Source organism: Platichthys flesus, chromosome 5 (assembly GCF_949316205.1).
Source record: "Platichthys flesus chromosome 5, fPlaFle2.1, whole genome shotgun sequence".
Lineage (NCBI taxonomy): Eukaryota > Metazoa > Chordata > Actinopteri > Pleuronectiformes > Pleuronectidae > Platichthys > Platichthys flesus.
In genome coordinates, this window is record NC_084949.1 from 19,613,578 (window position 1) to 19,628,340 (window position 14,763).

A 14,763-nucleotide genomic window follows, 5' to 3' on the forward strand; every position below is an offset into this window, starting at 1 on the left:
GTCTGATCAACATCTGAAACATGTTGAAAACCAAGAGGGGCTGAAACCAGTGAATGTTTGAGGTTTTTGCTTGTAAATAAAAAAACAGAACCAACTATAATGGCATAATGGTTAGTAAAGCGCATATCTCCAAGGCCCAATAGTCTCCTTATAAACATGTAATCGAGTTGCACACACTCAGATATCAGGCCCATAAATAGGTCAGATTTTTTTATCAAGATCCATTGTTTTATGTGAAATTGTTGAAAATGTCAAGAACCTTTGATGGCTTCTTCTCTGACCGATACCACATCCTTTCATTGAAATGCATAATTTTGGTCACAAACAAAAATGGACGGAGCTGAAAACATGACCTCCTTGGCAGATGTAACTAAATCAACCAAATCTAATGGGGAGCAATGCTAAAACCTGAGCATCAATTCTCTCTCTCTGTGACATCGTCCTCTGAGGTCACACCAGCAGATCATGAGCTCCAGCAAAGGAAACATTGGTGCATTCAGTCTCTGCCGTGGTGACAAGCCTTGGCATTGACCTCTGCCGGGACTGCACTGCTCGCTCTGGTGACTCCTTCGGCAGCCTCCTCTATGAAGTTGTGGCAGAGCTTCTCTTAAACACACCAGGGGAAAATAAATAAAGAGGCAAGGTAATAAAAAAAACGCACCTGGAAGGGAAGGCGACGTCTTAAACTGAATTCCCTGCCCTGTCAGCACTTTCGTAGACATTCAACTTAAAAAGAAATTGCCGCTTTAAAGAAGAAAAAAAAAAGCATATACTTTTTAACCTCCAATATAAAGTCAGGCTCGAGGGCTGTTGTGTCTTTTCACGGGGGGGGGGGGGGGGGTATCAGAAACTAACAAGTCAGTCAGGAGGGGCTCAAACAGGGGGGAAGAGAAAGAAAAGAGGAGGAAAAGACTTAAATATGTGAGCGTAAGGAAGGGTGGGGACTGGCTGTGGTCAAAGGGGGGGGAAAGGGGAGGAGGGGAGACACCAAAAACCCCAAACCTCAGGCATGTGTGGGTGAGACGAGGGGGGGGGGGGGGCAGAGGAGGGTGTGGGAGGATGGGGGGGGAGTTGGTGGGAGGCATTGCCCACATCTGAGGCGGCATCGCTGGGGGGCCCGGGCAGCTGAAGTCTGGCCGTGTGCCCCCGCACTGCTCAGTCTGAGCTGCTGCAGGCTGGGGGGGGGGGGGGGTAGAGGAGGGCGGTGGAGGTTAGAGCACATTCAAAGGGCCCACACAATGACGGCTCCCTCTGCTGTGGTCTGGCTTCAAAGGGCCGCCACCGCCGCTCGTATTCACCACCAGGACAGAGGAGAGGAGCAGGGAAGAGGAGGAGGAGCGGTGACGGAGAGGAGTAAAGTGGCAGAAAATGAGCGAGGGATGAAAATGAGAAGGGGCCGAGTTTTTTTTTTGCCTCCTTTGACAATTACCCGACCGAGTGGAGTAAAATGAAAAAACAAACACCGCTTCCCTCAGCCCTCGCCGTTCTCTTCCTGTCTGTGCCCCACCGTTACCTGGGGGCCTTTCGCTCACAGATAAGCATCTCACGAGCGTTTTTTACGAGGCCACATATCTCCGCCTCTTCCCAAAACAAGAAGAAGAAAATAGGGAGGTTTGGAATGAGGGTTGGGGTGGGGGGGGGAGACACAGAGAGAGAGAAAGGGAGGAAGTGAAGAAGACATTACAAAAAACAAAACAAAAAAGAAAAGCTGAGAGACTGGACCCTTATACTGTTCCTGCAGCTGACCAAACCACAGCACAATGGGCCCGTGACTCAATCAAAACAAACCTCCAGCCCCAGTCTAAACAATGGCAGCACTTTAGCTGCATGTAAACACCGAACCTTAAGAGGGTTATATCCAATTCTTAATGGTTTTTCTCTCCCTCTCGAGTGGGCTGCTGCCAGGCCCGGGATGAGACAACCTTGTCGCAGTCCAAGATTTGTACTTCAGAGCCGAAACCACACTCGTTTGCATTGCACCGCGTTTTGACATAGTGCCCCCCTCTGGAAGCCCGTGTAGCGAGTGCTGAGGGGTTATTTGTCTCCACAGAGTCTGCTTTGTGGAGGTCAGGGGGGAGGGAGGGGACGGAGGGGGTGAACCTTTTCCAATTCTATATCCTGCCCACAGCAACATTAGCCAGGGCGTTGCTCTGATTTAAGACCAAATATCTCTCTCTTCTCGCTCCGCTTTAAAGTACACTTTAAAAAAAACAACTCCAGACCCAAAGTCCGTCTTTTCTTTTGCGATCCGGATTCCTTCCTCAATTATCCCAGGTCACTTATAAGGGAGGGTGTGGAGCCACTGGGCTGTGCCGCGGCAGCCTAGAGGCTCAGTGCCAAATTGAAACGAGTCGGGAAATAGAGGCGGACACTGGATCTGGCCTAATTGCGGCTGGAGTGTGTGTGGCTGCTCGGGTGTGTGTGAAATGTGCAGGGAGTGATGAGGGTCTGCTGGAAAGAGACACACACGGATAGAGAGAGGGAGACGGTGAGAGGCAACAAATATAGAGAAGCGGGAAATAAATAAGGGATGGAGACTGAAGGATGAGTGGCAGTTGAGTGAGATTGGGCAAACTCACAGAACTGAACTCTCCAGAATGAGGGATTTTCTTCTGGCCCGTATTTATCGCTCTCCCTTTCCCCTAACACACTCACTCACTCACTCCCTCACTCACTCACTCCCTCCCTCCCTCTCCTCTCCTCTCTTCTCTCCTTCCTCTTTGCTCATCAAAAGTCTTTTGACAGCTGACTCCTGGCTGCACACATCAGAGGGAGCAGAGCCGGGCCACGACAGAAGAGGAGGAGGAGGAGGAGGAGGAGGAGGAGGAGGAGGAGGAGGAAGAGAGAGTCGCCACCAAAGCTCCTGCTATACTTTTTCTTTTCATGTTTCTGCACCAGGACCATGTGGCTCGAAACGGGCCTTGATGCACCGACAAAGAATAATTGACAAGTAAAGACGCTTCGTTTTGCATCCGGACAAAGGAGCACCTTCATAAGAGCCGGGGCGAGATGACTCATGCAGTTTTATGGCATTTTGCAAGTGTGTGCAACTCCACAGTTCCCACCAGCCAAATCAAAAAGCCACCTTTGTTAGGAGTGTCTCCCCCCCTGTGAAAAAAATGTGCAGCAGCCGAGACAGAATGAAAAAGCCCGCAGGGCACGTATGTATCTGGTCCAGATAACCATCTTTAGGGCTGTGAATCAGAGGGGCTGAGTCAGACAAAAGGCTGACAGGGCGAGAGGAAGCAAGACAGGGGAGAAACAAAATAAAGAAAAAAGTGAGGGAGGGGAGGAGTTTCAGTACGCTCTTTAAGTCGGTGTGAAGTAAAAACAGAGGGCAGAGGCTAAGAGACGGAAATCCTAATTTCACAATGTCAGAGTAATGACTTCTCAGAGTGCTCTTCCACTGCGGTGAGAGCCAGCCGTGCGGCGGCCCCAGTGTTTGACATGCTAAAGATAACAAAGAGAAGCAATGTCAGACCATAAAACACAGCCCGACGACTCGACTCCCAGTTTGCCTCACAGGCAGAAAAACTCAGCTCCGGCCATAAAGTATGTTAATATCAAAACGTTTCAAGTCAATTTTTCCCCTTCATAAAATCGACCAAGAATGGAGCAACTATAATGCTGGACGTTCTTCATTACGATGGTGCAGATGCTAAAAATAAAAATCGAATGGAGCAAAACGTGTCGAGAATGTGTCTGAAGAATTAAGTCACGAACAAATGTTCGTCCAGATTTGTCACACAGGGGCAGAGACAGATGGGGCAGAGGCTGGGGCAGATGAAAAGAAATAGACAAACAAGTTCATTTAAAGATGTTTTTTGGCGTCTACACCGAGCTAACCTCAATCCAGCTCTTTGGGATCTGCATAAATTGAGGGCTTGGGGAGTTGTGGCAGTATCCTTGGTATTATGCATATTAGTTTAAGGCTGTCACTGAGAATCAGCAAGGGTGTCCATCCCGCTGCGGCTAGGCGCTGCTAATTATTGGATCAGAGATAAAGTGCTTTTTAGCGCTCGCATTCGCTGCCTCCGAAAAGCGGCATTGGCGGAAAAAGAAAAAAAAAAACGGAGAAAAGAAAAGCCGCCCGACCAATTTTGAGTTCAGAGAGAGCCACTGGGTCAGGAATCGATCAAGTGGAAAACCTTTGTCTGGTTGGGGTGATTTCGACTTAAGACCAGATTTGTCACATCTGCCTGGCTTCTCCTGCTGCCGAAAGGGAGCGGAATAACAGGATGCTACCCGCCTCACTGGGAGGGGGAGAGGGAAGGAGATAGATGGAAGGCAAACAGATCCATAGAGAGAGAGAGAGAGAGGAAGATTGAAAGAGGGAAGAGAGACTTGCCTTCCCCAGAACATCGGGAAAAAGTTAATCCTTTCAACAAAAGAGGGACAGGTGACAGTTTGGAGACGGGTTGACGTGTCACATGAATCAATACATCTCAACATATCTTTCAAGTGTTTAAAAAAAAAAAAAAAACGCTACAGGAGTGCCTTTGTTATGGAAGCATTACTGACACGCTGAGACCCCAGATAGCGTGAAATCTTGTTAAGGTATAGCATCTCATTAAGTTCCTGCCAAACGAGCTGCTGAGTCCTGCTCCGCTCAACAAAGATGCAGAGAGAGACAACACATGTAGTCCATATGGAGCCGAGCTGACGTCAGCCTTCACCAGCAGTGAAAAAAAAAACAAAAAAAAAACATTCTGGGCTCGCTAAAGTGTTTTCAGATGTATTATTTAGAAAACACAAGAGTTGATGAGCTGATATTTAAAGCAACATTTTTCAGAAACCCACATTTTTTATTTGTTTTTCTGACACACGATGGAAAAAATATAAATAAGCCACAAACCACTGACACAAGGTCCTCGACATTCATCCAACCAGCACTGAACACAAAATACTTAGAATTGACCAGTTTAACATAAAACACACACATGCACATTTACACACACACACAAGGGCAGAAAATCCAATGTCTATTGTGCTGAGGCCTTTGTGCAAACAATCCCTCTTTAGGCCTGAACACCACTGACACAATGACTATGGCGAGGTTAGGGTGGACCTTTTTAGGATTAGTCTGTGAGCACATACTCTCAAATCAGTGTTTGGCAGTTTAAAGAAGGACTCGACATGAAACTGGACCAGACAGGAAGGGGAAGGAGTGGGGGTGTCTTACCATTTTCTCAGATGTACGCCGTTTTCATTCTCTGGCCTGTACCTGCAGAAAATTGCATCTTTTTTTAAAAGTTTTTTTTTGGGGGGGGCAGTTTCTGGAAGGCATTGATCTTTACCATCCATTACAGACCAGAATAACAAAAGGAAATTGACATTTTACTTAAGATGTAATTCTCAGTGGATTAAACTGGCCGTGCTGAGAGGAAGCTCAGGAGAGCAGCTCAACAAGGTCAGCAGAAAGACAGACTGTTGTGTAGCAAGCAAACAAGGAATGCAAAGCCCAGAGTTGGTAAGTCGTCGTACAGAATGGACAGACTAATCCCAAAGCAGGTGTCATGTGTTAAGATGGGGATGAGAGAGAGGTAGGGGGACAGACGGATGGAGGGGATGTCCACAAACAGGTGAATGAGTGAGTAAACTGCCTGCACAGAATCTGAGGCTGAAGCCAGAATAAGGTTGGCAGGTGACGTTAGTGCTGTTAGTTTAAATCTCTACGGCTATTGGGAGATTAGGTTTATCCTTCTTACATCATGATGACATGTATTCTATGGGAAGATGGTGAAACTCACGACCTCAAGATGCAACAGACAAAAGAATAAAGAAGAAGAAGAAGGCACTGGAGGGACTGTTGCTTACCTGGGGTTGTTTCCTGCATCTTCTCCCTCTTCCGCTTCTTCTTCTTTCCCTAAAAAATATACAGAGGAACACATAAAGTGTGGCTCCAGCACTCACGCTCACTAGACCACTCTGATATCCTGCTGCTGACTGCCATGTTCACTCATCCCCTGCTGGGCATCCAACCAGCATCCCTCGGACTCCGGTCTCCGCCGCAAAACTGCCCCGCTGAGAGGGACTGAACCGACCCAGGGTCTGATTCACAGTAAGTGTTCTCCACCTGCTCTCAACTACCTTTGTTTTAAATAAGGGACTTCCTTTCTACTATTTCAGGGCCTTTATTTGAGTAACATCCTAATCACAGAGCGACACCTTGCTCTGCTGTTGTGACCAGCCTGTGTCACATTTCCACTACCCTCCTTTTCTCAAGTGCAATTAAAAACCCTCGCCATAATTAGTCTAGTCGAGCTCAATGACTGAAGAGTGCCACTCTTTTCCCAGCGAGGTGGTGGGAGTGTGTGGGGATTTATAGCTTATGCTAAATCCCCAGGGGGGAGACTATAGGTGTAGATAGCAGCGAAGAGTCGTTCTAGTCAAATATGAGCAGCACTTTGGTTTCCTGCTGCAAAGTCTGCTAATCCACTTATTCATGAGCTAATCTGCCTTCTACTGCTGCGGCAGACAGGGGAGAGGAGCGACTAAGTGAGAGTGGGTGAGAGAAAGGATGAGCGAGGGGGTACACTGGCAAAAATGAAAGCTACATGCTCTCAATGCCGGTGCCTTACCTATTTATGGTGTTTCCAGGCATGATGTGCTGCATGAGGATTTGATTTGTGGGAGGGGTCAAAGAACAGCGCTCATAGGGATGCAAAATCTTTTGAGTTAAAATCATTTGCTTTTACTTTTACAGTAAAAGGTAAGTTATCCCTGTACTCCCCCCCCCCCACCCTTATAAAAAATACATTTGCACTAGCTGTCACTGGCTGATGTTGGGTGGAAGAGCTGTGGAGACACTCCCCCAGCTCAGCGAGGCATTTTTGCCGCGGAGCAGTGGAGGCAGAAGGAGGAGGGATGCTGTCGGTGTCCGAGGGGAGGCAGATAAACACCACAAAGCACTTTGGTGGTGGAGTGAACGTGAGTGCCGGAGCCACACTTTTAAAAAAGGCTGGTGCTCTCTCACAAATTCATACACGCCACATGTACACAGGGACAGACTGCGACAACTTCCAAACACATGCACAAACGGACGCACACACACACACACACACACACATAGACACACACCAAAAACAGACTGCATCCTAAATCCAGCTGAACCTCCCACATTCACAAACAAAGCAGGCAGCTAGAGGAGCAAAGGCTGCTGCTGCTGCTGAATGATGGAAGCACCATCCAGCCTCCGCAACTCAGGCTAACAGTTGCCTTTTACATCCACACTGATATAGAACATCAAAGCCCGGCATAACCATTACCAGGCAATTTCCCCTCACTGTGGCAATAATAATGTCCGTGATACTACAATCCATTTAAGTGTGGATGGTAATGTAGCAGTGAGTCACAGTGATATGAATTACAAATCAGGCTGAGACAAAGGGGCCACAAATGGACCCTATTAGCACGGAGCCGACTGGTGTGAATTAGCGTGTTTGTGTGACTATTGTGTGACATCTAAAGAACACGTCATGTGACACGGACACAAACAAACAACAAAAGACACAACACACACACACACACTCGCACCTTTGCAAATCTGTTCTGTTGATACTTACATAGTTGTCTCGAGCGGACCAGCCTGGGTAGAGCTGCATGTGGAGCTGCCGTTCCTTGCGGGCTAGCTCATAATACTTAGCTTGCTCTTCCCGAGATAAAGCATGCCACTGTTTCAGTGCAAAGGAGATTAGGGGAAAAAATAGCATACAGTCAATTACTGGCATGCACTTGCATGTTTCCCTGCATAGAGAAGTGTGCTGGTGTTTTGCTAAAGAAAAAAAAAAAGAAGCTGTTTCAACTTCCAAACGTTTGTTGTAGAAAAAAAGAAAGAAAACCGGGGGATAAAAGAGAGCCGAAGAAGAAGGGGGAACATGATGAAGAGATTAACATGCAAAAGAGTCGAAGTGGGAGAGACGAGAAGGGGGGGAAAAAAACTTTGATTTCATATCAAAACACTGGTTCCAATTTAGCAGGGCTTTTTATTCAAACTATGTCAGCGAGCAATTACCCTGTGCAGGCCACAAACTAGGCTTTGCTGTGGCTGGCTGCCTCAACCGCTGGGCCTATTCGTTAAGGCTTTTAACATGGCTCTGTGGTTCCACTCTTTTCCCAATCCTCAAAAGGAACAAATTTTGTCATTTCCAACCATGCCATTATCCAGGCATATTTTATTTAAGCCAATTTGATTAAATGTCAGTTAGATAGGCAGCTTGTATCTGTGCGGCAGAGAGGGAAATAATTGGCCGGGGCAATCATTATGACAATAATCATGACTGGTTCATAAAAGACTGTATGTTAATAGAGATAGGAACCTTTGTGCCTTTTGAACTAATTGGGCCTGGAAAGTCGGCCCGTACCGCCTCTTAAGGGCCGTGGCTTGAACCTTCATCTCTCGGTGATTTCACCCAATCAACAAACATAAATTAGAGCAAAAGGGAGAATGAGACCGAGCACAGCGACCATGTGACCTACCCTTCGTCCCAGGATCTGGTTGATGGCTGCGCTCTCCTTCAGCGTGCACTCGGCGACCACGTTCGCACGCATCTCTTTCATGTAGAGCATGAAGGCGTTTAGTGGCTTCTTGATGTGCGGTCTTTTGGGCTCCTGCTCCTTTCTCTGCTCATGCTGGGGCTTCCTGCAATTAAAAACAAAACAATAGCACCACAGATTGAGTTAAGGAAAACAGGTAGAGACAGAAAAGCTAGAATTGAGAGACATAAAAGAAGGAAATCGTGGTGTCGCAATTGCACCAAAAGCAGCCACCGTCTGGTTGCTCTCAGCCAATGGCGAGGCAGCGTGAGAGGGGTTGCCACGCGATGGGCCCCTGCCTCTTTAATCATGTGCAGTTGTGCAGTTGCAGGCCGTCATGCAGAGAGATTACTTCACCAGTAATGGCAACCAAACCCTTTTTGTCTATAGCACATTGTTAATCACTTAAAACCGAATGCTCAAACTCACAAGCTGAAAGATTCCACCCCCTCTCTAGACTAACTTTCTAACAACCTTTCTGATTCGACAATTTTGGTACGAGGATGGCCATGAATAATGTAAATATCAGATTTCCCACTGCACACACTGGGGATGTGAATTCAGTTCATCCAAGCACTAATCTGGGACCTGTATCTGTGGTTGGCTAAGTGTGTTGTGATCCCTGAGGCCAAATGAAGCACAGGCCTGTTATCAGCGGAGCACGGGCCCTCGCTGCTTATCTGCTCACATCAAGGCAATGAGAACAAGGCTCTGACAGAGGGTCTGTTCAGCGATGGCCCGCTGTGGTGGCAGAGTGCTCGAATACCTGGAAGTATGTCCTCTCAGAAAAATGCTGATAGAGTGGGTGAGGGGAGAAAGTAGAGACCTTTAAAGCTATTAAAAACCCAGACAAGTATGGAAGTGTTTGATAAAATGTCATTCTGCGTTTGCGAGACTCACATGTGCATGATGTCTGTTTCGTGCGGTGGCTCGTGTTTGACCTGCGGGTTGACGATGGCCGGGTGGGGGATCCCTGTGGCGTGAGGGCCTGGGGGGCCAGGCACCATGTGGTGTGAGAACCTGCAATAACAGTGGACAACATGCACTTTAATTAGCCAGAGAGCAAGGAGAAGGTCAGTGGTAAGGACAGGGTCTAGTTAAGGTCACTTAAGAGAGAAAAAAAAAGGTTGGGAATGACAGTAAGACAAAAGGAGGGAAACACCTCAACATGTTTGTCTTGTTGCGGTTAGATTTTCCATGCTTAATATTTAGAAAGAATGACGGCAGGGTCACTAACTGCTTGTACGTGCAGTTCTACTTGTTCTAGACCTTATTTAATGACTGATTTCATCAACCTATTTCTTGCACTATTACAGTAGAGAAGCAGAGTAAAGCTTTAATGTCCCAGTGGGGAGGTCTGGCTTAATGACAGCAGTCATTATGATCATTTCATGCTGGGGTTAATGATGATTTCCAAAAGCACCACAGTAAAATTCTAAATGTTGGCTGAACACATCAGTGATTCTCAACTTGCAATATGAATCTAGATGGTTGTGGCAGGGAACAAGAAACCACTGAACACTTCTTCACAAATGTAAGTTAATTTATCGTATTTTTCCTCTGAATTACAGTAAAGTTATTCCTTCAGGAAAAGTGGGTAAGTACCTAAGAAAAAGTTCCTGGTAAGGGAAAAGTTCCTAAATCAAAAATGAGCTTTTATATTATAGCTATTCAGATCTAAAGAGGTCTAAGGAGGGGGAGACCGCCTGGGCTTCAACAGTCGCCTGATCCCGCACCTTACATCTGGCATCACTCAGTGTGTGCCTATAGCCCTGTCTCTGCAAGCATCACACTGACGGAGAAAAAGATAGCAAGGAAGAAGAAAGAAAGAAGGCTAGAGATGTTGGGCAAAAAAGGGGATGAAAAAGTACAGGAAATGGAGGTAACAGACACAAAAAAAGCACTTCACAAACATGAAGTGAGGCTCAGAGAGAAAAGTGCTTCCAAAAACCTTTGATGGGGGTTAAGCAGCCATATGGTGATGCAGGGGCACGTATGCGGTGATGTGTTTGACATGTGTGCTAGGGGAAAAAGAGGAGCTGGTGTGGCTGAAGCCGCAGCAGCGCAGCAGGAACAGCCAGAGGCAGACCTCCCTGTGAAGGCTGCTGCTGCTGCTGCTGCTGCTGAGGGCCAGCTTGCCTACATTCAGCGCATAAAGCCAGCACCGTGTCAGTTTGCATCTGATGTGGGAAGACAGGGGAGTAATTGATCCCTGTTTACACGAATTGACTTCACATGTTTTTGTCTTGTCCGTCTGCGACTCACCATCCCAGTGGCGGCGTGATTTGTCCCACTCCTCCAGGTGATAGGGAGTAGAAGTTGGTCATGTCCTGGTGATGCCTTTGCATTCCTGCAACACAACGATGGTGCAGAGGAGTTAGATATCACACCAATATTCTTTGGTCAGACATTTCCTTCAAAACTTTTTTTTATTCATTTTGTCATTTCCTTTTTAAAGAGCAAAAAAGGTAAGAAAAAATAAATACTGCGTGTTCGCATTCCTCAAATCACTGCTATGACATCTGTACTGGTAGATATGCTGAGTTTTGTACAGGGATCGGCCTCAGGAGAGAAAGCGTATGAGTTGGACTGATTAATGATTCTGAACATTCGTTGTAGACAAAAATAGAACTTGAGGTTTATTCACCAGACTTTTTAAGAGCCGCTAAGGTCACAACTGAGGAAACTCAAATAGACTGTATTCCAACCTTAAATTTGTAATATGCAACTTCGGCCTCTAGGGGTCTCATGATCAAAACAATTACAAAAGACCTAGCTTGTGAACTAGTACGGTAAAATGGAAGTTTCTGTGTTCAACACCGTTTCTTGTCCCATGATCTTCAGTCGGTTGGTTCCCCTGTGCGCTTCAGCAAGAGAACGTGTAGCAACCGTTTCTGAATAATCGTTATCTGTTTCAAACCGTGGAAGGAAATAACAGCTAACGGGCTAGCAGTTTTTTTTCCCTTCGTCATACATCAATTGACCAAAAAGTTATAGCGGAGACGGGAGAAGCACCAGGTCAAGCAGATTTGATGCCATTTAAAGGGCGAACAAAATACATTAGTGGATTTCTTGGGGTTTAAACATTGTTAGAAACATTTTGGATAATGTAAGTACACGGATCAACAAAATATATAACATAGGTCAAGTTGCTTTTGAGACATTTTAATGAGGGATTGTGACATATTATAACTTTAAATCTTAAACAAATAACAATGTGGTTCGAAATCCATTTTTATTACTCATTCCAATCTTCTACCCCGAATCAAGGACACTGCACATGTTGGGAATTGAGCGTGGCTCCTGACCTCACATTAACACCCGGCAAGAAAGGAGGATATTTTCTCCGCTTAGCCAGATTCCTTCCAGTGTGGTTTAGTGTATTTAAGCTGGTTAATTGAAGCTGCCCTCTTTGTGGCGCAGGCTGCAGCGCTCCCTGTAGACACGGGATTGACTTGGACTAACTGTCAGTGGATCTCCAGGACTAAGCTCCTCCATCTCTGACTCGCCTGCTCCTACTGGGCTTCAAGGTCAAGGGGTCTCTTAATGAGAATGGGGCGGAAGGATGCCTTAAAATTTAACCAAAATGTATTGCCTTTAACACACGCACAAAGAAAAGAGGGCAAATGCCTCCAGATTAGCACCATCTTCTAATCCCTGCTGGAGCCGGTCTTTTCTCCCTGCCTCTATCCTCTCTCTTCCTCTTCTTTCGGTCTCTCCGAGCTGTGGTCTGAGGGGGCCTCCCTCCTCTGAGAGGCAGGGTGAGCGAGGGGCTTATATCTCCAAAGCCAATGTTGCAACGCTGGATTCACAGCGCGCGTAGCACTATCCTCTGCCCACTAATCCACCAGAGAACACTCCTCAGGGCCCTCCTGAGGGCAGAAGGGAAGGAGGCAAGGGGGTAAGGCGGCGAGGGAGAAGAGAGCCCCAGCGTGTTAACCTTGTCACTCACACCCCTGAGGTGCCTAATTACTCACTCCCCCATATTCACACGTTCCCGTTGACACCCAACAGCGCTTCACACTTATATTTCCTCGCCAAAAAAGCAACACTGACACGATTCTCAGTGTAAAATATTCTGCTTTTAAATCAGTGTTCCTATCTTTAAAAACAAAACATAATGTAAAGGTTTGAATGTAAAAGGTTCCCCCCCCCCCCATGCTCAAACTTCCACCCTGCATTGCAGCCCTGTGCATATTAGAGCTCATAATGAGAAATCCATGATTGTTTTTCATAATTAACGAGGAGATCAAAGTCTGAGGCCGCTGAGGAAGGCAGTGCATCAATTGGTCGATACGATATCGAGAGAGAAAGAGAGAGGGAGGGAGGGACAGCAAGAAAGAGAATAAGAGAGGATTCGTTTTAAGCATCTTCAGCTTAGCTCTGCTGGTATACACACATGAATAGGCCTGGGGAAATCATTTGCAGCTAATTCTGCAAGTGCATCGCTCGGACATGGATTTCTGTTGGGCTGCGAGTGCAAAGATCAAATATAGTAAGAAAAAGACCTCCAGGGGTTCTGTGCGCTCAACTGCGTTCGTCAGAAACTTAGTGGATCTCTGTGGACTGAAAAGCAAACAAAAAAAGTAACATGGAGAGTGTTACGATATGACAACAATTTTCTGAGGTCGAGTGTGTGCTCTGTGTATCTATCGCTTAGTTCCGTGTCAACACAACTCTTTCCTGCTTCCGTTAGAAAAATATTCTTCGTAACGTGTCGGGTGCACGATTCCTCTGGCATAAGTGGAGCACAAATTCTTTGTGTGTCTAACTCCCTTCATCTCACTAAGCTGTGTACTCACTTCATTTTGTTATTTATAGTTGGTCCCTCAGAACCTCATCCTCATCATCATCATCTTCATCAGTGCCTACATCCTGTCTCATTCCTCTCATTCCTTTTCAACTGTCAGCCACGGGAGAAGAAAGTCTCGCGAAGAGAAAAGGTGCGGGACAAAACTATGGAGGGCTCGCGTCTGTTCGCTTTTAAGAGAAGCTGCCAGAGTCTCCAGCTGCGCAGGAGCTGAGGAGCTCGTGCAAATTGCTGCGGAGCTTCTCGGCAGCTGTCAGAGCTGCAGCTTGATGTTGTTGCAGAGAGGCGCAGGGTGCAGAGGGAGAGGGCAGCAGAGCTAAGCACGCCATCCCACAGGCGGCTTCAAATGAGTTCACGCTCACAGCTGACAGGAGGGATGACATCACTGTGACACATTGTGGTTTGAGCGTCTCTATTGAATCCTGAATGTGGGCAGGTACGTAAAATGAATCAGGTAATTGTTTGGTTTGTTCCAGACTTAGCTCACCATTCAGCGTGACCTGAATAAAAATCCTATTTCATTCTGAAAACCTACAAGATTAATTATCCCTGTTCATTTACTGATTATGTAAAACTTTAACTGTTTATAACAGAAAGTCAATATTTTTATTAAAATCCATCAAGAGAGTAACTTCATGGAGAGCATCACTAAAAAGCTTGGTTTTGTTTATCAACTTATTACTGATGTTTCCACTCAATATATTTTGAGAGAGGGGAATTGAAAATCAACAACATACTTTTACAATTTTCCCAGCGATGTAAAGATGCAACACAATTAATTAAATACACTTTCTTCAGTGTCACTATATACAATTCAATGTTTTCTCAATCAGCTGTGTGTATGCAGATATCCCCGGCTAAAGCTACGGTTTTAATCACACAGAAATAACCAGACAAGGTAAAAAACCAAGTACCATGTGCAGTTGGGCACATTTTATTTCTGTACAGTTGATGTGTACGGCACAGGTCAGTAATGAAAACCTACTGCCTGAGAGTGTCTCTCCTGCCGGGCGGACCACAGCTTTGTCAGCTTCTGTAAACTCAGCGTATCCGTGGTAGTTTGGGCTTTAGCCACGCACGTAGCACCGACAGGCATGTCGTTTTTAGGACGTAGGCAGAATTTGACAAACACCGGAGCAGAGAGTAGTGGAGGGGCCAACAGACACCAGTCACACTCCCTGATGATATAAGTGTAGTTTACGTACAATCATTTTTCAACCAGCAACAACCGATGGGAAACAAACAAACGGCCGATCACTGGTGTCATGTTGTCAGGGACTCCGTCAGTCAGTCAGTCACAGAGTTCTACACAGTCTGGTATACAAACCTTCAATTGTTCTGATGTCAGATTGATACTCGGTACAGTATCAGCAGATAAGCAGAGGTATAAGAAATAGTATTGAGCTGTCTCTCTCTTC

At 46.2% G+C, this 14,763-nt stretch overlaps 1 protein-coding gene across 1 annotated transcript in view; it reads right to left on the bottom strand.

Annotated features, from left to right (window-relative positions):
* Positions 1-14,763, bottom strand: part of lef1 (lymphoid enhancer-binding factor 1) — a gene marked incomplete in the record, with an annotated part of 39,032 nt that overhangs the window by 2,856 nt on the left and 21,413 nt on the right. Inside the window, 6 exon segments of the mRNA XM_062386979.1 lie at positions 5,183-5,224; positions 5,818-5,866; positions 7,566-7,673; positions 8,479-8,641; positions 9,436-9,555; positions 10,801-10,885. Coding sequence (XP_062242963.1) covers positions 5,190-5,224; positions 5,818-5,866; positions 7,566-7,673; positions 8,479-8,641; positions 9,436-9,555; positions 10,801-10,885 — 560 coding nt within the window.